Source organism: Myxine glutinosa, chromosome 2 (assembly GCF_964187855.1).
Source record: "Myxine glutinosa chromosome 2, kmMyxGlut1.1, whole genome shotgun sequence".
Classification (NCBI taxonomy): domain Eukaryota; kingdom Metazoa; phylum Chordata; class Myxini; order Myxiniformes; family Myxinidae; genus Myxine; species Myxine glutinosa.
In genome coordinates, this window is record NC_136262.1 from 12,048,333 (window position 1) to 12,069,652 (window position 21,320).

The 21,320-nt window shown below is 45.5% G+C and overlaps 1 protein-coding gene across 1 annotated transcript in view; it reads left to right on the forward strand.

Moving 5' to 3' along the window:
- LOC137418314 (extracellular calcium-sensing receptor-like) overlaps positions 1–21,310 on the forward strand; it is a 40,413-nt gene extending 19,103 nt beyond the window's left edge. The window contains exons 3-6 of the mRNA XM_078772768.1: positions 5,147–5,959; positions 8,368–8,607; positions 15,709–15,832; positions 20,096–21,310. Coding sequence (XP_078628894.1) covers positions 5,147–5,959; positions 8,368–8,607; positions 15,709–15,832; positions 20,096–21,027 — 2,109 coding nt within the window. The 3' untranslated portion in view covers positions 21,028–21,310. The remainder of the gene's footprint in view (positions 1–5,146; positions 5,960–8,367; positions 8,608–15,708; positions 15,833–20,095) is intronic.
- Positions 21,311–21,320: the final 10 nt, after the last annotated feature.

The following is a 21,320-nucleotide window of genomic DNA, read 5'->3' on the forward strand; positions in this document are numbered from 1 at the left end:
AAATGATCATTTGTAGGTCACCTGGACTTTAGTCCGGTGAGCTTGTGTGATCGAGCAATGTCCATGGGTCAGTGAGTCAGTGAGTGAGTCTGCATGAACACTTCAGAAATTATCGCTTGAACCAAACACACCATTTTGATGAAACATGGCCACAACCTTCATATGTGATACCTCACGAAGATGTATTGACCACATCAAAACCTGCGCTCATTGAGGGGTTGAAATCAGGCCTTCTTTTTTTTTTTTACAAGATCGTGTATCAATCAATCAATCAATCACAATCGATCACAAAAAAAAAAACCGACACACAAAACATACAATACAGGGAGCGGGAGACATGATGGGAAGAGAGAGGGAAGCATACAAGTACAACAGCAGAGAACAGGGACATCGGGAGATGTGTGGGAGGAAGAGAGCTTGGGGGGAGGAGGCATGGGAAGGTGGGGGAGGGGGGTGGGAGAGGTAAAAAAAACAAAACATGGATACTGACTGCTAGGTCTTCCAGGAAAGAAAGAAGTCGGGATTTCAAAAAAAAAGTGGATCTGGGGTGAATTAGCGGGGGTAGAAGAGTTCAAGGTTTTGGATGGGGGAAGATAAGAGATGGTGGTGAACAGCTGGCCTAAAACCTAAAAGGCCTAAAACACAAAAACAAATTCCTGCCCTAACCTGCAGGGGAAGGGGTGGGGGGGGGGGGGGGGTGGGGTGGTTACATCAGCAGCACAGCCATGCCCTCACCCAAAACCATGACCTGTAACCTGAAAAACATGACATGTAAACATGTATCGCTGTAATTTGCATCGAGAGGGCTTCCATCCAACCAATCATGTGACCAAATTCTGTGCATGATCAAAATATCAATATTTTTTAATATAGTTAACCTGGAAGTAATCAGGATTTAACAGACTAAAAGTGAACATTATGAAGAGAGAAGGGACACCAACAGCAAGGCCGAGGGACAAAATAGACTGAGACAGACAAACAAGGATGTGGGTACGAATGAGGGGCAGGTGACGACGCAGAGGTTGGACAATGTGGATAGAGAAGCAAACTCTCAGGAAGAAACACTGGAAATTTGGGAAGCGGTGCGTTTTGTGAAGACTAATGGGGTAGAGAAGATCATGTTTTTTTGTTTTTTTTGTATACAAGATCGAGGCTCGTGAAAGAGCAAACATTAATCACACAGAAAGACAAGCCGACACATAAAACATATAACATGGGGAGCGGTAGACAGGATGGGGAGAGAGGTGGAAGGACACAAACACAACATTTGAGAGCAGGGACATCGAGAGATCCGTGGGAGGGAGAGGGCTTAGGGGGGGGGGGAGGCATGGGAAAGGGGGGTGGGAGAGGTATGAAACATATGGACACTGCCGGGACTACCAGGAAAGAAGTTGGAATTTCAAACAAGGTGGATCTGGGGTGAATTAGCGGGAATAGAAAAGATCAAGGTTTTGGATGGGGGAGATAAGAGACGGTGGTGAACAGCTGTTTAAAGACCTGGAGGGAGGAGTGGGATTGAAGGGAGTGTGGAAGTTTGTTCCAGAGGCGGGAGAAAAGAGGAATGAAAGAGTGAAGGTGAGCAGAGAGCCGAGATTTCGGCAGTTTAACCATCAGAGGGTTGCTGGCAGATCTTGTGCGACCTGTAGGAATATTTGGGGGACAAAGCACAGAGAGAGCTGGGGGAGCAAGGCCGGAGAGGAGTCGGTAGAAGACAGAAAGACCACCTACCTGCCTGCGGTGAGTGAGTGAAAGGCCCTCGGAGATAGCTTCATCACGGGAGATTCCAATGATTCTGAAAGCTTTGGTTTCAACAGCGTGAAGCCGAGCTAGGTGTGAGGCAGGAGCACCGGCCCATAGGGGAGAACAGTATTCCATTGAGCTGCGGATGAAAGCCTTGTATGTGGTGAGGAGCTCAGGTGTGCCTAGCAAGGACTTCGCACAACGGAGGATGCCCCGTCGGCGACCTGCTTTGGAGGCCAGCTTGGAAATGTGGTTTTCCCAAGAAAGATCATGGCAGAAAGTGAGACCCAAAAGCTTGAGTGATAGAACTTCTTCTTCAACATGATTGTTGAGAAAGTAGATGGGAGGGTTGTCCAGTCGATCTTTTCAGAGAGACATAGTAAGAGTGTGAGATTTGTCAGGATTGAAAGACATGTCCCACTTGTTTGACCAGTCTGTGATTTTGTCCAGGTCTTCAGAGAGTGAGGAGGCTGCAGACTGCCGATCTGAGGAAAGAGGAATGGAGCGGCAGAGAGTGGAGTCATCAGCAAAGAGATAGAGAGGATTTTCCAGAGAGTCGGAGAGATCATTGATAAAGACCAGAAAAAGCACAGGGCCCAGAACACTGCCTTGGGGAACTCCAGCCTGAACAGGAAGAGGAGATGAGAGAAATCCTTTCAGGGCCATGCGTTTACTACAACCAGAGAGGAAGTCCGCAAGCCATGCATGGAGATTTCCATGGATACCATAGGAGGGGAGTTTGGTGAGCAGAGCTGGGTGCCAGACCGTATCGAAGGCACGTGATATGTCAAGGGAGACAGCTCTGATTTCCTGTTTGGCATTGAGGACCAAATCCATTGTTGAGACAGCAGAAGCAGCATGTCCAGAGTAGAATGACCTGGTCTGAATCCAAATTGATGATCAGAGATCAAGCCATTGGAGAAGAGGAAAGATTTCATATCCGAAGCAATGATGGATTCCATGACTTTGCTGATAATTGGGAGCAGGCTGATTGGTCTGTAGTTGCAAGGATCTGTTTTTGCACCTTTTTTGTGTAAAGCGGTAATGTTTGCTGATTTCCAGGATGCTGGCAGATGACCTTGAGCAAAAGACAGAGTGAAAAGAACAGAGAGAGGGTGAGATAGAGCGGAAGAGCAGGATTTTAGGACCCGTGGGCTGGTGCCATCTGGTCCAGTTGCAGAATCAGAGTCGAGGTTTGACAAAAACTCCTCCACCTTGTCAGGAGAGAAGGACACAGAGTCCAGGAGCAGTTGGGTTCGACTGGGAAAGGTGGGAACAGAGAGAGATGGGTTTGGGACACAAGATTTTGAGGCAAACACAGAGTTGAGGCATTCGGCTTTGTCACGTGCGGTGTCAAATGTGTAGCCATTTGAGTTAAGGGAGGGGATGGAGGGGGAACAAACACCAGAAACGGATTTGACCAGACGCCTCCAGGATTTGGAGGAAGGAGACAGGTTTGAGAGTTCATTCTTGAGTGTGGAGAGACAGTGCTTCCTGGCACTCCTGAGGGTAGACACACACTTGTTCCGAGCTTGGTGGAAGGAACTGAGATTGCCTTTAGTTGGATTAGCCTTCCAAGAGGCAAAGGCAAGTTGTTTCAGGGCAACTGCCTCACCACAAGATTCCGTGTACCATGGACGGGAGGAAGCGTAAGACAACTGAAGACGAGATGGGATAAATCTGTGCATGAGAGAGAGCAGTTTGCTTTGGAAGTATTCCCAGGAAGAATTGATGTCAGAGGCAGTGGAGATGGGAGACCAGTCCAGATGATTGCTGGCTGCTTGAAGACCGTGCCAGTCGACCTGAGTGAAATGCCAGACTCGTCGACACTGAGGAGGCTCTCTGAGAATGGCCAGAGAGATGTCCACTTTAACAAGCACGTGATCAGAAGAACCGATTGGAGCAGAAGAAGAGCAGCAGGCATTTGCAGGGAAGTTAGTCATAACCAAGTCCAGAAGAGAAGATGCTCCATTGACTGAGATCCGGGTCGGGAAATTGACAGATTGTGTCAATCCCAGTGAGTCGCAGAAGTCCTTTGCTGAGGTGCCATGGCTGGTGAGAGATGAACCCACACCCAACCAGGTGGCATGATGACAGTTGAAGTCGCCACATATGAGGAAGAGAGAGTTGGGATGAGTGGATAGAAGTTGGTCCATGTTGTCAGACAGTGTAATGTAAATGGAGTCATCACTGTTTGGAGGACGGTACAGAACACATATGAACAAAAGGTGGGAGCGGCGAGGAAGCCATAGCCAGAGGTACTCCTGGGGGTGATGTGGAGAGAGGGCAGTGCAAGGAGAGTGAGGAAGAGAGTTTTGATAAAGATGGCCACCCCACCACCAGGACGAGGCTCAGGTCTATCATACCGGAGGAGGGAGTAACCAGGAAGAGATATTAAGGAATCAGAGACATCTTGAAGGAGGAAAGTTTCTGTTGAGCAGATCAAGTCTGGATTGTCAGAAGCAACCTGTATGGAGAGAATAGTCAGGTTTGAGCGAAGGCCCCGGATGTTTGAGGTCCATACCGTTAATGAAGAGAGAGGGGGAGCATCGGGTACAGGACAGGGGAGGGGAGGGGTCGGGTAAAATGAAGGATGAGAGGGGGAGGTAGGGAGAGCAGTTGATAGTGTGTCAGAGATTACATAAGAGTTACAAGAAAGGGAAGGATGAGGAGAACGAAAGGTTTGATGGTGAAGGGATGAGGCACATTGATGGGTTGTTTGAGGAGGGCAGAGGAAAGTAGGAGGTTGGGGGAGGTGGAGGTATGAGATAGAAGGGAGACGAAGTGGGGAGAAGGCAGCTTTGAGTTGGAGGGGGGAGGAGGGAGAATTGGAGAGGAATGGTATGGGGGGGGGGGGGAGATTTGAAAGGGAGGGGTTGGGGGGGAGTTTTGAAGGGGAGTGGGGGGGGAGTTTAGGAGGGGAGGGGCAAGGGGGGAGTTTAGGCTTTGGAAGGGGGATGACCTGAGATGGTGGTGAACAGCTGTCTTGAAGACCTGGAAGGAAGAATGAGATTGAAGAGGATATGGATGTTGGTTCCACAGGTGGGGAAAAAGAGAATGAATGAGTTGAGGTGATCAGAGACCCTGGATTTAGGGAGTTTTACCAGAAAGGGGTTGATGGAGGTGGTAGAAGACAGAGAGACCACCAACTTGTAATTATTTGTTTAAATAATTTACATTTTATGCAAGCCAGCTCATTTGTAGTGTGCTTGCTGTGTAGTTTTGGTTTGATTTATTGTTGAGTTGAATCAAACTAAAATGTGGCGATTAAGAAGTCATTCCCCACCTTTCCCAACGGGGGCTTTATTGCTGCACCTTATCCTATTTCTAGTCATTCATTGCAGAAGGAAATGACATTGGTATTGACACAATGCTGACGGTATGACCTCATCCATTTCTCTTACAGATAAGCTATGGGGCGACATCTTCAATGCTCAGCAACAACCAGAGATTCCAGACATTCCTGCGAACAGTTCCCAGCGATATCCATCAGACGCAGGCCATTGCCCAACTAATTGTTCACTATGGCTGGAACTGGATTGCTATTATAGCTTCAGACGATGAGTATGGGAAGAACGGTGTGGCAAGTCTTCAGCCGGCGTTGGAAAAATACGGCGTGTGCATCGAATTCACACTTTGGATAACAAAGAACACCTTCCGAAAGACGTACAAAAAATCCGTCGAAGTTGTCCAGGCATCCACCGTCGAAGTCATAGTTGCGTATGCGATTGATTCAGACATCGAGCTTTTAATGAAAGAGTTGGCCTTACAAAAGATCAATAAAACATGGGTGGCAACCGAAGCATGGATCTCTTCACATCTCATCAATATACCTGAAAATGCTGATCTCTTGGAGGGAACTGTTGGTTTTGATTTGTCCAGCTACCATCTGGAAAACTTTAACGTCCACCTACAACAGTACGTTACAAATAATGAGAACAACTTTGTGCAAGAGTATTGGAGAAAAGTTTTCAACTGTGAATTTGGGTCACACATAAGAAACACATCTTCCGGTCGCCCGCATTGCACAATAGGTAATGTTATGAACAACCCTTCTCTTTCTCAACTACAAAATTCAGACACTGGGTATGTATTCTATGCATACTCGGCAGTGTATACCGTGGTTCATGCCATCAAGGACATGCTCAACTGCAGCGTTGGTCAAGGATTGCTTCATGATGGGCAATGTGCAGACATCTCTTCTATTAAACCATGGCAGGTATGGATGTTATTTAGAACTGCAAACTACAGATTTGAGACTGATGGTAACTGTGCATTTCCCATTTATCTTACAACTTTGATGCATATACATACAGCAACCTCCATAAGTATTGGAGCAGTGAGGGCAAATTTGTCATTATTGCTATATACTCAAGAAATTTCGATTTGAGATCAAAAAATGAATACGAGGCAAGAGTACAGAAGCTGAGATTTTATTTCTTGGTATTAAAGCGCGGTGTTACGCGCGCGGCTTGTGAGCAAGGAGGAAGCGGACAACGCGGTAATTTGTAAGAGTCTTTATTCAAGAGCTCACTGTAACACTGAGCTGCTCAGGGCTGCGCGCCCCGTGTATATCGTGAGGCCACGCCTCTCTCCCGGGCGTGGCCCACCCCCACTTGGTGTGCGGGGTGATGTCACCACGTCAGTGCTTTCGTGTCCGCCACACGCGCCCCCCCAGCAGTAGCGCGTGTCGTCGCCGGTGAGGCGCCGAAGCTGAAACTGGGCTTCGGCTTGGACGAACCAAACTTCGGCTTGGGCCTCCCAAAATTCGGGAAGTTTAACCGACATCGCGTTGTTGGCCATGGCAATGGCGTTGTGTTTGGAAGGATCGCTATGGCAGATCCAACGTCGAGGGTCACCAGTAAAGCGCGGTGTTACGCGCGCTGCTTGTGAGCAAGGAGGAAGCGGACAACGCGGTAATTTGTAAGAGTCTTTATTCAAGAGCTCACTGTAACACTGAGCTGCTCAGGGCTGCGCGCCCCGTGTATATCGTGAGGCCACGCCTCTCTCCCGGGCGTGGCCCACCCCCACTTGGTGTGCGGGGTGATGTCACCACGTCAGTGCTTTCGTGTCCGCCACAGTATATCTATGTGTATATGTTTTACCATTTTAGAACAATAGCACTTTTTTATGTTCAGTTCCTCCATTTTAGGTAAGCATAAGTATTGGAACAGATTAAATTAAAGTAAATTAAAGTAGTATATCATAGTATTTGCTTGCATATCGCTTGCATCCAATAACTGCATCGAGCCTGTGACCCATCGACATCATAATCTGTCCATAACTTTTTGAAATACCAGCTCATAGACAAACAAACAAGAGCACGATATTTGCAAAATCCACCCCTTTCCCCCCCCCCCCCCCCCCAAAGATTTGCCATGGATACATCAAATTGTCCATTTAATTGAGATGTACATTGACGATATTCATCAAAGCTCCAGTCAATCGAATGAAAATTGATTATTTTTCAGATCAAAATTGATGATTTTAGAAGTTTGACCTTGAGTTGACCTTTGACCTTTTGACCTCAAAAATAGTTTACTTCCCAATTCAATGAGGCACCATGCACTTGCTGTTTAATTCTCAAGTTAATAGGATGAAAATTGCCTTTTTTCATATGAAATTGATTCTTTTTCAGATCAAAATTGATAATCTTAGAAGTTTGACCTTGAGTTGACCTTTGACCTTTTGACCTCAAAAATAGTTTACTTCGCAATTCAGTGAGCGACTATACAATTGCTGTTTAATTCTTAAGTTAATAGGATGAAAATTGCCGTTTTTTCAGCTGAAAATTGATTATTTTAGAAGTTTGACCTTGAGTTGACCTTTGACCTAAAAAAAGTTGCTTTCCCAATTCAGTGAGGCAATATGCAAATCCTGTTCGACTTTCAAGTCAATCAGACGAAAAATTACGATTTTATAATTTTGAACTCAGGATAACATTTCACCTCAAAATCAATAAGCTTCTCAGTCGTGACGACCTCTACTACTTGGTAAAGTTTCATGACGATTGGTTTAGAATTGTGACCTGTAGGTGTGTGACAAACGGACAGGCAGCATGCCAAAGTCGACCGACCAATATACTTGAGAAATCTTCACTTTTGCAAGTAACAAACAAACAGACAAACAGGGGCGAAAACCTAACCTCCGTCCACATTTGGTGGTGGAGGCAATAATGGAATGGACACCATTATAAAGCATATAAACTTGATGTCTTATGACCATCTAAACAACATTGCACTCGTGTATTTGATGCAATTTAATACTTTGGGGTGGGAGAGAGGCTGGTAGTGTAATTCCTTAATGTCCAAACACTTTTGGTAAGTTTATGGTAATTCTGGGAATTTTTTCTTTTTTTGGCAGTTTTTTTTTTTTTTACTTTTTGAAATTTCTAAAAAGGTTTTTTTTTAAACTTTTGGTAATCCCAAACGTATTGTCGAAACACAATCGATGGTAAGTTTAATAGGTAGACTTGAAATAAACTTCAAACTTCTTGTTTTCAAACTTGTTTTGTTTCGTTCAAAAAGTTCAAAAAAGTTCAAAAAGTTCAAAAAAGTTCAAAAAAGTTTCAAACTTTTCAAACTTGTTTTCAAACTTCACATTAATTGTACATTTTATCTTTTCCAGGTGATGAAATATCTCAAAAATGTTGATTTTAAAGTTTACGGACATCGATTTAAATTTAATGAGAATGGCGATCCATCTGCTCGCTACAACCTAAAGAACTGGCAACGCTCTAGCAATGGGGAAATGGTCATCAAACATGTCGGCCATTACTTTGGTGACCACAGATCCACGAATAACAGTGATGTCACAGGCAATCTCCATTTCACCGACACTCTGCTGTGGAAGAGAAATTCCAGAAAGGTGATTCCGAGCAGCAATGTATGTATGCTGTTCCCTCTTGTGCTTTTAACATTGTTCTAAACATACTTTTGCAGCTCTTTCACATGTCTTTAACAAAGGTCAGGAAGGAAACATCATTTTGCATGAGAAAAAAATGACATTTCATGATGAGTTGTGAGGTTTTTCAAAAGGAATTGTATGTAGCAATTAAAATGTTTAAACTTGTGATGAAAATACAAAGTTGTGCGGAAAGTTACAGCAAACATGCAGACTCTGTGGCAACAACTATCGGGGACGCCTCTTCGCGGTGGTTGTACCCTCCCGACGCAAGTCGTGGGCCAAATCTTCCCCATTCTTCCCTGCTGCCCGAATTCATCAGGGCAGCACGGTCATGGTCAGGGGGAGATCTGTGGAAGGGGGAGGGTTGGGGGAGGAGGGACGGGTACACGGTATAAAGCAAATGAACACTTCTAGGAATGTCAGGAAAGAAGTTGGGGATTTAAATAGGCGGATTTGGGGTGCTTTAACGGGGGTAGAAAAGATCAAGGTTTTGGATGGGGAAAGATAAGAGATGGTGGTGAACAGCTGTTTTAAAGACCTGGAGGGAGGAGAGGGAATGAAGAGTGAGGGAGTTTGTTTTAGAGGTGGGAGAAAAGAGGAATGAAAGAGTGAAGGTGAATAGAGGGTCTTGATTTTGGCAGTTTAACCATAAGAGTTTAACTTCTGCGCATGCGCAAGATTGGAGGTCTCGTCTCTTCAAAGCTGTCCATGCACGCTCGCTTTCGAAGTTAAGTAACTTTTCACAATTGTGTTTTTGTCGAAACTGGTCTTGTATGTACCTATTGGGGTGTCTTTCATAGTATTCTTGGCGTTGGTTTTTTGTACCTGTGTACAGAATCGTCGGTCTTTCTCATCGTGTATTCTGAGGCCTAAGTGTAGTACTAGGCTACTGTGTCCAACCTTGGCTTTAGGCTTTGTTTTTGTCTCAGCGGTTCTCCGATCACGCTGAATTTTTTTTTCCGGTCCCTGTTTTCACGGTCTTTTCATCCCATACTTCCTTGTTTTAAAATCTCAAAAAAAAAAAAAAAAAAAACCCAAAAACATTTCCTTCCGTTTTTATTCGTTTATTCGTTCTTAGTTGTTCGTTCGTTCATTCTTCGACCACGCTGTTTGTGATCACGTTGTTAAAAAATGTCTCATCTGAACCATGAAGACCTGTATTCTGTCATATTCTATAACACCTTTTTCTTCTTCTTCTTCTATAAAAGGATGCTTTCGACTTGCTCACCAAATCCATTCATTCCAAAAAAAAATTCCATCTCTTATAGTGCATCTTTCATTCATTCCCTAAACTCTCCAGCACTCCATCCTCCCTCCAGCGTCCTCAAACGTATTTTTGACTCGAATGTCTCAAGAAACTCATTTTGCAATAAATGTTCGTTTCCCATTAATCGTACATTTTTCAAAATCCCATCACCCCAAAATCCCATTTCCCATCACCCCTCCCCTCTAAATCTACCCCCTTGCCCATCACCTCCAAATCATCCCCATCACCCATCTCTTTCAAATCTTCCCCCTTGCCCCTCCCCTCCAAATCTTCCCAATCACCCATTCCTTTCAAATCTCCCCCCACACCCCTCCCCTCCGAGACTCTCCCTCGCTCCTCCCCTCCTAGACTCCCCTCTCACCCCTCCCCCTCAAAGCGTCCTCCCCGCTTCTTCCCCCTTCCAACTTTCACCTTCATCTCCCTCAACCTTCTGCCTTGCTCTTCCCCCTCGTCAAATAACACCTCACTGCGCCTCTCCCAATCACCATCAAACCTTTTGTCTGCCCCATCCTTCCCTTTCTCCGAGCTATTCTGTAATCTCTGACACACCTTCAACAGCTCTCCCTACCTCTTCCTCCTCTTCCACATCTTACCCGACCGCTCCCCCCCCCCCCCCCTGTTCTGTATCCGATGCTCCCCCTTCCTCTTCCTTAACAGTATGGACCTCAAACATCCGGGGCCTTCGCTCAAACATGTCTGATCTCTCCATACAGGTTGCTTCTGACAAACCAGACGTGATCTGCTTAACAGAAACTTTCCTCCTTCATGATGTCTCTGATTCCTTGGTATCTCTCCCAGGTTACTCCCTACTCCGGTATGATAGACCTGAGCCTCGTCCTGGAGGTGGGGTTGCTATCTTTATAAAAAAACTCTCTTCCTCACTCGCCCTGCACTGCCCTCTCTCCACCTCACCCCCAGGAATACCTTTGGCTACGGCTTCCCCTTCGCTCCCACCTTTTGTTCATATGTGTGTTGTACCGTCCACCAAACAGTGATGACTCCATCTACATCTCGCTGTCTGAGAATATGGACCAACTTCTATCTACCCATCCCAACTCTCTCTTCCTCATATGTGGTGATTTCAACTGTCACCATGCCAGTTGGCTGGGTGTGGGTACCTCTCTCACCAGCCATGGCTCTTCAGCAAAGGACTTCTGTGACTCACTGGGACTGACACAAACTGTCAATTTCCCGACCCGGATTGCAGTCAACGCAGCATCTTCTCTTCTGGACTTGGTTATGACTAACTTCCCTGAAAATATCTGCTGCTCTTCTTCTGCTCCAATCGGCTCTTCTGATCATGTGCTTGTTAAAGTGGACATCTCTCTGACCATTCTCAGAGAGCCTCCTCAGCGTCGACGAGTCTGGCATTTCACTCAGGCCAACTGGCACGGTCTTCAAGCAGCCATCAATCATCTGGACTGGTCTCCCATCTCTACTGCCTCTGACATAAATTCTTCCTGGGAATTCTTCCAAAGCAAACTGCTCTCTCTCATGCACAGATTTATCCCATCTCGTCTTCTGTTGTCATACCCTTCCTCCCGTCCATGGTACACGGAATCTTGTGGTGAGGCTATTGCCCAGAAACAACTTGCTTTCGTCTCCTGGAAAGCAAATCCAACGGAAGGAAATCTCATTTCCTTTCACAAAGCCCGAAACAAGTGTGTGTCCACGCTCAGGAGAGCCAGGAAACAATATCTCTCCGTTCTCAGGACCGAACTCTCTTATCTGTCTCCCTCTTCCAAATCCTGGTGGCGTCTGGTCAAATCTGTTTCTGGTGTTTGTTCCCCCTCCATCCCCTCCCTCACCTCAAATGGCCACACGGCTGACTCCGCACGCGAAAAAGCTGAATGCCTCAACTCTGTGTTTGCCTCTAAATCTTGTGTCCCAAACCCATCCCTCTCTGTACCCACCATACCCAGTCATACCCAGCTGCTCCTGGACTCTGTGTCCTTTCCTCCTGACAAGGTGGAAAAGTTTCTGTCAACCCTCGACTCGGATTCTGCAACTGGACCTGACGGCATCAGCCCACGGGTCCTAAAATCCTGTTCTTCCGCTCTTTCACTCCCTCTCTCTGTTCTCTTCACCCTCTCTTTTGCTCAAGGTCATCTTCCATCTGCTTGGAAATCTGCCAACATCACCGCTTTGCACAAAAAAGGTGCAAAAACAGATCCCAGCAACTACAGACCAATCAGCCTTCTCCCAATTATCAGCAAAGTCATGGAATCCATCATTGCTTCAGATATGAAATCTTTCCTCTTCTCCAATGGCTTGATCTCTGATCATCAATTTGGTTTCAGACCTGGACACTCTACTCTGGACATGCTGCTTCTGCTTTCTCAACAATGGATGGAGGTCCTCAATGCCAAACAGGAAATTAGAGCAGTCTCCCTTGACATATCACGTGCCTTCGATACGGTCTGGCACCCCGCTCTGCTCACCAAACTCTCCTCTTTTGGTATCCATGGAAATCTCCACGCATGGCTGGCGGACTTCCTCTCTAGTCGTAGTCAACGTGTGGCCCTGAATGGGTTTCTCTCATCTCCTCTTCCTGTTCAGGCTGGAGTTCCACAAGGCAGTGTTCTAGGCCCTGTCCTTTTTCTGGTCTTCATCAATGATCTCTCTGACTCTCTTGAAAATCCTCTGTATCTCTTTGCTGATGACTCTACTCTCTGTCGCTCCATTCTTCATCCCTCAGATCGGCAGTCTGCTGCCTCCTCACTCTCTGCAGACCTGGACAAAATCACAGACTGGGCAAACAAGTGGAACATGTCTTTCAATCCTGACAAATCTCACACTCTTACGATGTCTCTCCGAAAAGACCGACTGGACAACCCTCCCATCCACTTTCTGAATAATCCTCTCCAAGAAGTTCTGTCACTCAAGCTTTTGGGTCTCACTATCTGCCATGATCTTTCCTGGGAAAACCACATTTCAAATCTGGCCTCCAAAGCCAGTCGCCGACTGGGCATCCTCCGTCGTGCGAAGTCCTTCCTTGGCCCACCTGAGCTCCTCACCACATACAAGGCTTTCATCCGCAGCTCAATGGAATACTGCTCTCCCCTCTGGGCTGGTGCTCCTGCCTCACACCTAGCTCGTCTTCACGTTGTTGAAACCAAAGCATTCAGAATCATTGGAATCTCCCGCGATGAAGCTAACTCCAAGGGCCTCTCACTCACTCACCGCAGGCAGGTTGGTGGTCTTTCCATCTTCTACCGACTCCTCTCTGGCCTTGCCCCCCCAGCTCTCTCTGGGCTCTGTCCCGCAAATATTCCTACAGGTCGCACAAGATCTGCCTGCAACCCTCTTATGGTCAAACTGCCAAAATCAAGACTCTCTGCTCACCTTCACTCCTTCATACCTCTTTTCTCCCGCCTCTGGAACAAACTCCCTCACTCTCTTCAATCCCACTCCACCCTCCAGGTCTTTAAAACAGCTGTTCACCACCATCTCTTATCTTCCCCCATCCAAAACCTTGATCTTTTCTACCCCCGCTAATTTCACCCCAATTCCACTTTTTTGAAATACCAACTTCTGTCCTGGAAGTCATTGGTGTCCTTGTGTTTTATACTTCTCCCTCCACCCCCCCCCCCCCCTTCCCATGCCTCCTCCCCCCAAGCCCTCTCCCTTCCACACATCTCCCTGCTCTCAAATGTTGTGTTTGTGTGCTTCACCTTCTCTCCCCATCTTGTTTTCCGCTCCCGCTTTTTATATATTTTGTTTGTCTGGTTGATTTGTTTGTGAAGTAAATGTTAGCTCTTTCACGAGCCTCGATTCAGTATACAAAAAAAAAAAAAAAAAGAAAAAAAAAAAAGAGGGTTACTGGCAGATCTTGTGTGTCCTGCAGGAATATTTGGGGGACACAGACAGCACAGACAGAGCAGGGGGTGCAAGAACGAAATGATGATTTTCCCTTTCAATTAGCTTGATATTTTTCTGTCTGCCATTACTCCCTCCATGTATTTGCACCCACCTGTATCCTCCTCCATACCTCTGCCTCCAAACTACCATCCCTGGTCATTGTGCCTCTCTCCCTCCCCCAGATACTCAAAATTACATTACATGACCAAAAGTATGCGGACACCCCTTTTAGTTAGTGGATTCGGCTATTTCAGCCACACCCATTGCTGACAGGTATATATAATCAAGCACACAACCATACAATCTCCATAGACAAACATTGGCAGTAGAATGGGCCATACTGAAGAGCTCAGTGACTTTCAACATGGCACCGTCATAGGATGCCACCTTTCCAACAAGTCAGTTCATCAAATTTCTGCCCTGCTCGAGCTGCCCCGGTCAACTGTAAGTGCTGTTATTGTGAAGTGAAAACGTCTAGGAGAAACAACCGCTCAGCCGCGAAGTGGTAGGCCACACAAGCTCACAGAATGGGACCGCCGAGTGCTGAAGCATATAGCGCGTAAAAATAGTCTGTCCTCGGATGCAACACTCACTACCGAGTTCCAAACTGCCTCTGGAAGCAATGTCAGCACAACAACTGTTCGTCGAGAGCTTCATGAAATGGGTTTCCATGGCCGAGCAGCCACACACAAGCCTAAGATCAGCATGCGCAATGCCAAGCGTCGGCTGGAGTGGTGTAAAGCTCACCACCATTGGACTCTGGAGCAGTGGAAGCGCGTTCTCTGGAGTGATGAATCACGCTTCGCCATCTGGCAGTCCGCCGGACGAAACTGGGTTTGGCGCGTACCAGGAGAATCCTCCCTGCCCGAATGCATAGTGCCAACTGTAAAGTTTGATGGAGGAGGAATAATGGTGTGGGGCTGTTTTTCTTGGTTCGGGCTAGGCCCTTTAGTTCCAGGGAAGGGAAATCTTAATGCTACAGCATACAATGACATTCTGGACGATTTTGTGCTTCCAACTTTGTGGCAACAGTTTGGGGAAGGCCCTTTCCTGTTTCAGCATGACAATGCCCCCATACACAAAGTTAGGCCACACAGATATGGTTTGTCGAGATCGATGTGGAAAAACTTGACTGGCCTGCACAGAGGCCTGACCTCCACCCCCATCGAACACCTTTGGGATGAATTGGAGCGCCGACTGCGAGCCAGGCCTAATCTCCCAAAATCAGTGCCCGACCTCACTAATGCTCTTGTGGCTGAATGGAAGCAAATCTCCGCAGCAATGTTCCAACATCTAGTGGAAAGCCTTCCCAGAAGAGTGGAGGCTGTTATAGCAGCAAATGTGGGTCCAACTCAATATTAATGCCCATACTTTTTGAATGAGATGTTCGATGTTCGGGTGTCCACATACTTTTGGTCATATAGTGTATTTCCCTGCCTGATCTCCTTCCCCTCTAACCTGATATTAATTTCATTTCTCCTTAAATTAAACACTATTCAAATGATTCAATCATATAATTTAGTAATTCAATCAAACATTACCAGCTCAATGCCTTTCATTCAACGAGTCAACTCTCTCCAGGTACAAATGGCCATAGATATCTTACCTTTATGTCCAGTAGATTACAATAAATTAATTGTGGTTGCAGAAATAACAGGCAATGCTACTGAAGCTGCTAAGTGCTGTTCCCTCAGAGCAACATATTTGATCCCTCAGCATCATTCATTGAGGTTGTATAATTGCAAGGTGGTTCCACAGGAGTCATAACTAGGGAAGATCAGCTTTTACAAACTTATATGGAATAATCATGGCATTCCTTGATCAAATGTTCTTCAGATATGGAGCAGCCATTGGTGTTGATATTGGCAGATGATAATGTAATCAGATCATAATGTTGTTTGTTTGTTTTTCTGCTGACCTTTCCTCTGTGACAGCCTCCAGTAGCTCACTGTGTGAGCTCCTGCTTGCCGGGACAGAAGAGGCAGTACCAGGCCTTTACCCCATATTGCTGTTACCACTGCGTTTCCTGCAGAAATGGGTACTTCAGTAATCAAACAGGTACCTTATGATGCACAAGATTAGCGTTAAAGATAAATAATTTACAAAATTAAAAGAAAAGAAATAGATATATATGCGATCAATCATTATCAATCACAAAGTGATCGGTAATGGTAGACCTCCCCTGGTGCCCACGATCCAATGATGGCGATATTATTTTTTGGACCGTCATATGACCTTGACCTTCGACATTTGTCCATAAACATCATGGACAATCTGTCCATAAACATCATGAAAATAGGTCACAATCTGAACAAGGTACGTCAAGGACACGAAACAAATAGCAGGTGCACAACTTCAGTGGAGGTACACTATTATGATACAAGAACATGTTGGAAGGCCAAGCAGTCTTTGAGATTCTGCATTGGCAAAATTGAGCAATGACAAAAAATGTGTTATTTTTTTCCAGACCGCCATTTGACTTTGACCTTTAACCCATACGGATATAATGTAAACTAAGCATAAATGTGCCTTGCTCTGGGTTATCTAGAGAGGGCAATTTCGTTGTGATCAGACAAGCCTTGTTCGAATTTTGGTGAAAATGGAAAAATTTCTATAATTGGGTCATGACCTCAAACATATTTTTTTGTATACCAAGTCGAAGCTCGGTAAGAGCTAACACATAGACCATATAATAAAGGGAGCAGGAGACAAGAGGGGGAGAGAGAGGGAGGTACAACTACAGTAGGGTACAGGGACATCAGGAGATCTGTGGAAGGGAGAGGGTTGGGGTGGCGTACACGGGATAAACAAGATGGACACGACAAGGACTTTCAGGAAAGAAAACGAAATTTGAAGGAGGTGTATTTGGGGTGTATTAACGGGGGTAGAAAAGATCAAGGTTTTAGATTGGGGAAGATAAGAGATGGTGGTGAACAGCTGTTTTGAAGACCTGGAGGGAGGAGTGGGATTGAAGAGAGTGAGGGAGTTTGTTCCAGAGGTGGGAGAAAAGAGGAATGAAAGAGTGAAGGTGAGCAGAGAGTCTTGATTTTGGCAGTTTCGGCAGAAGAGAGTTGCTGGCAGATCTTGTGTGACCTGCAGGAATATTTGGGGGACAGAGCACAGAGCTGGGGGACCAAGGCCAGGTAGGAGTCGCTATAAGACAGAAAGACCACCAACCTGCCTGTGGTGAGAGTGAAAGGCCCTCACAATCAGCTTCATTGCGGGAGATTCCAATGATTCTTAATGCTTTGGTTTCTGCAGCCTGAAGCCGAGCTAGGTGAGAGGCAGGAGCACCAGCCCAGAGGGGAGAGCAGTATTCCATCAAGCTGCGGATGAAAGCTTTGCATGTGGTGAGGAGCTCAGGTGTGCCAAGGAAGGACTTCGCACTATGGAAGATGCCGAGTCGGCGACTGGGTTTGGAGTTAGGTGATGGTGAAAGTTAAAAAAAAAAAGTCAACCCCACGTAGTTTCTCTTCACATTGTTGAATTTCACTATGAAAGTCCCAGCCAGCTCTGAGATACACCCTGGAAATTGTGAGTGTTGATAGTTTTAGGAATGAAGAAAACGTATAAATAAAAAAAACTAGACCAAAACCCCGAGGATAGGGGGATGGTTATACCTGTTGTCGACTGCATGGTCTATTGGTCTACAACCCAAACCTAACATGTAAGACACTGCGCAACAACGCTCTGTGATTGCACGTGCCAGTCAAATACCGTACAAATGACAGTTGAGGAAAATAAATGGAGAAAAAGTTAATTTTTTAACAACATCTTGCAATTCAATTGAAAGAACACAATCACAAAAAGAGAATATTCCGATAAAACAAACAAGAAACAAGTACAGATACATTCAAAGTACACCGCCCCCCCCCCCCCCCCCCATGCCAAAGAAATAAATATCCTCCAGCGCGGCATTGCCGCCGTGCATCTCATAGAGACTGCATTGGGTGGGAGAGGTGTACAATAATAATTGATTTATTAATTGCATAATTAAAATCAATAAACAATAATCATAAAATATTTTCTCAATCAATTGGCTAATAGTATACGTAAACCACCAGTACTTCAGCTTCAGAAGCTGTAACCTTTTGAAAATTAATTAAATAAGCCATAATCACGGAACCGAAAAACGGTTACCGATGAGATCTGAAATCCCCAGGCCTGCCTCTCCTCCCTCTTACTCTCTTCCTTGGACTTCACCCACGCCTCCCCCTTCTCCCTCACTTCCCTCTCCCTTTCCTCATTCTCTCTTTTTTCCCTCCTCTCCATCTCCTCCTCAGTGCAGAGTCGCGTGCTCTATATTCCTGGCGCGGTTTTCCTAACCCTAACCCTGCAGGTTTTCCCCCTCTCCCTCGCCTCCCTTGCCTCCTTCTCCCTCTCCTCCCTCTCACTCTCTTCCTTGTCCTTTTTCTCCCTTTCCTCCCTCTCTCTTTTTTCCCTTTCCTCATTCTCCTTTTTCTCCCTTTCCTCCCTCTCCCTCACCCTCTCTTCTTTATCCTTTTCCTCCTTCTCCTCCTTCTCACTCTCTTCCCCATCCCTTGCTATCCTTAAACCATCACCATCATCCCCAACACCATAATCATCACGATCAGGCCTTGAAAACATTATTTTTTAGTAGACTTTGCATTTCTTTATTTTCCTCCTCAGTGCGTGGTACCAGCTTGCTGGGATGAATGATCACGGTGTGTACCCCGATTTAGAATAGGTACAGCGTATCCCTGCGCATCGTAAGAGGCGACCAAGGGTTGGCGTCAGGAAGGGCATCCGGCCATAAAAACATTGCCTCAAACAGGGAACCATGATTGTCATGGGGCCCGCAAGGCTAACCCCCGCTCTAGCGGGGAAAATGGCCAAAAAAAAGAAAGAATTAATCGAAAAAATATTTACTCATGCACATGCACAAATGGACGGGAGAGGCGAGATCGACACCCTAAGTCGTGTTAGCGAGAAAGATGCCTAGAACATCTAACAACAACTACGCTCAAGAACAACTAACAACTTCGCTCAAGGGGAAATGTAAAAATAAACAATTGGTTCCCTTCTGTCTGTCTGTCTATAAGTCAGTTTTTGATCACGCAACAACTTAGCTTCAGTTGAATGTTACATTTTGTACATGAGTTGGAACATGAATCAGAAAAAGGAACTTGTATTTTAACGTATTTTGGCTCTGAATCCGTTCCGATCACACATGTGCAGAAGGAGTGAGATAATATTTTTACTCTGTCTGCCTGTTTGGCAGTCAAACAAAAAAAAAATCATTCCAAACAGGAAACGAACTGTTTTAAGGACGTCATAAAAGACACAAACAACAAGCGCGAATAACTAATATAACACGTTGTTGTTGTATATCCCCCAGACAGTTCTCTCGACCAATCCGGCGGCACGCAGACATCCGCTCGATCTCCCAGGAGTGACTCAGATGATCCCCCACATCTAGGATGGTGTAACCCTGCCTTCACAAAGTCAGGGCCACGACAGAGTTAGAGAGAGAGGGAGAGGGAGAGGGAGAGGGAGAGGGAGAGGGAGAGGGAGAGGGAGAGAGAGAGAGAGAGAGATAGAGAGAGAGAGAGAGAGAGAGAGAGAGAGAGAGAGAACAGACAGACAAGAAGGAAAGGGCCGGTCCATGGAGACCGATTGGCTCTCTGATCTCTGACCGTGACCGCACTGCGCTGACGAATCCGGGCAGCAAGAAAGAATGGGGAAGATTTGGCCACCGACTTTAGTTGGGAGGTTCAACCACCTCGTAGAGGCATCCCCGATAGTTGTCAATGTAGCATGTTAAATAAGGTGGTGTAAAAGAGGCTGCATCAACGGCCGTAAACTTCTAAAAAATGAATTTTTTGACAACCTTTAATTATAACCTTTATTTTATTACAGCTGAATTATATACTTGATCCATGAAGAATACAAATCGCCTTCTTAACACTTCCAAAAACCTTCCGTTCAGTAGTACTTAGACAAAATATTACGGCATTTTACATCATCTCGACCAATCAAATTTTCCGCTTGAAAACTCCGCCCATGTCCTTGTTTTCAAAACAGCGCAGAGGAAGGTGTTCTATTGACTCTTTAGTTTACATATATTGTGCTAATCACTACCTTGTAGTTTGTACTTTCTATAGCCCTTGTTCGATATTTACCGTTTGTCAATTAATACCATGGTTTCAGGATGTATTATAAATAGTAAATTGATACAAGTAAACATAGCTACTTGCTGTAAACTAAACAAGCACAAAGGTTGATGAGCACAAATGCAGGAAGTTTTGTACATCCTCGGGATTCCTTGGTCTCAACGTACCTGACTCTGTGTTCTTACAGATGCTGACAACTGTACCCAATGTCCACCAGATCACTGGTCAAGTGTAGACCGCACGCAGTGCTTGCGCAAGGTTGACAACTACCTGGCATGGAACAGCCCCACGGGAATCGTGTTTGAGATAATCAGTGCATTTTGCTTCTGCCTGACCATCCTTGCTGCCGCCATCTTTATACAGCACCATGATACACCGGTGGTCAAGGCCTCAAATTTTCACATTTGCATGCTGTTGCTTTTTGCCTTGGCCTGTTGCTTTCTTAGTGTTTACCCTTTTTTTGGAAAACCCAATGAGTGGACGTGCATCGTTCGGCAGCCCTTCTTCGGCATCAGCTTCTCCCTTGCACTTTCTTGTGTCCTCGTTAAAACGCTGCAAGTTATTGTTGCTTTTCAATACAAGAATCTGCTCTCGGACACACTCAAGCAACTGAAACAGTTAAAACTGGTTATTATTGTAGTGCTGACATCCATCGAGGTTGTTCTATCCGTTATTTGGTATTTCCTCGTTTCTCCACATCCTCTCAAGAACTCTGAAATATCTCTAGGTATCATATACCTGCAGTGCTTTGACTCCCCATCGTATTATTTTTCCACAATAATTGCATACAACTACCTGTTGGGCTTTATCTGTTCCATTCTGGCATATCTTGTACGCAAACTGCCCGAAAACTTCAACGAGGCCAAATTCATTATGTTCGGCGTTTTCATTTACTTTCTGGTATGGACCTCATTCATTCCGACATACATTGTCACGTTTGGGGAGGCCCGTGTGATCGTGGAAATCTTTGCAATTGTTGCGTCAGCCTTTGGGCTTCTGGTGTGCATCTTCCTTCAGAAATGCTACATTATTTTGCTCAAACCTGACATAAATACTGTCGAGCACATTAGGAATTCTACATTTAGCCACATTGTCAAGAAGAAGAAAAATGTGAAATAGGACTTCTTACAGGGGGGAATCTCTTTATAATGACTGTTGTAATGCAAGAAGAAAGGAGAAGTTGTAGGTTTAGAACAATGCACACACACATGGTGTACACATGGTGCTGGACTGGGGACCGACCGAGGGGGTGTGGGACGGGACGTTGTGAAGCATGTGATGAAAGATAATTGTTGATATATAAATACACCGACACACATTTCCTTCAGAAAGTATTCACACCCCTTGAGTATTTTCACACTTTGTTGCATTACAGCCTGAATTAAAAATGGGTTAAAAATTGAATTTATTTT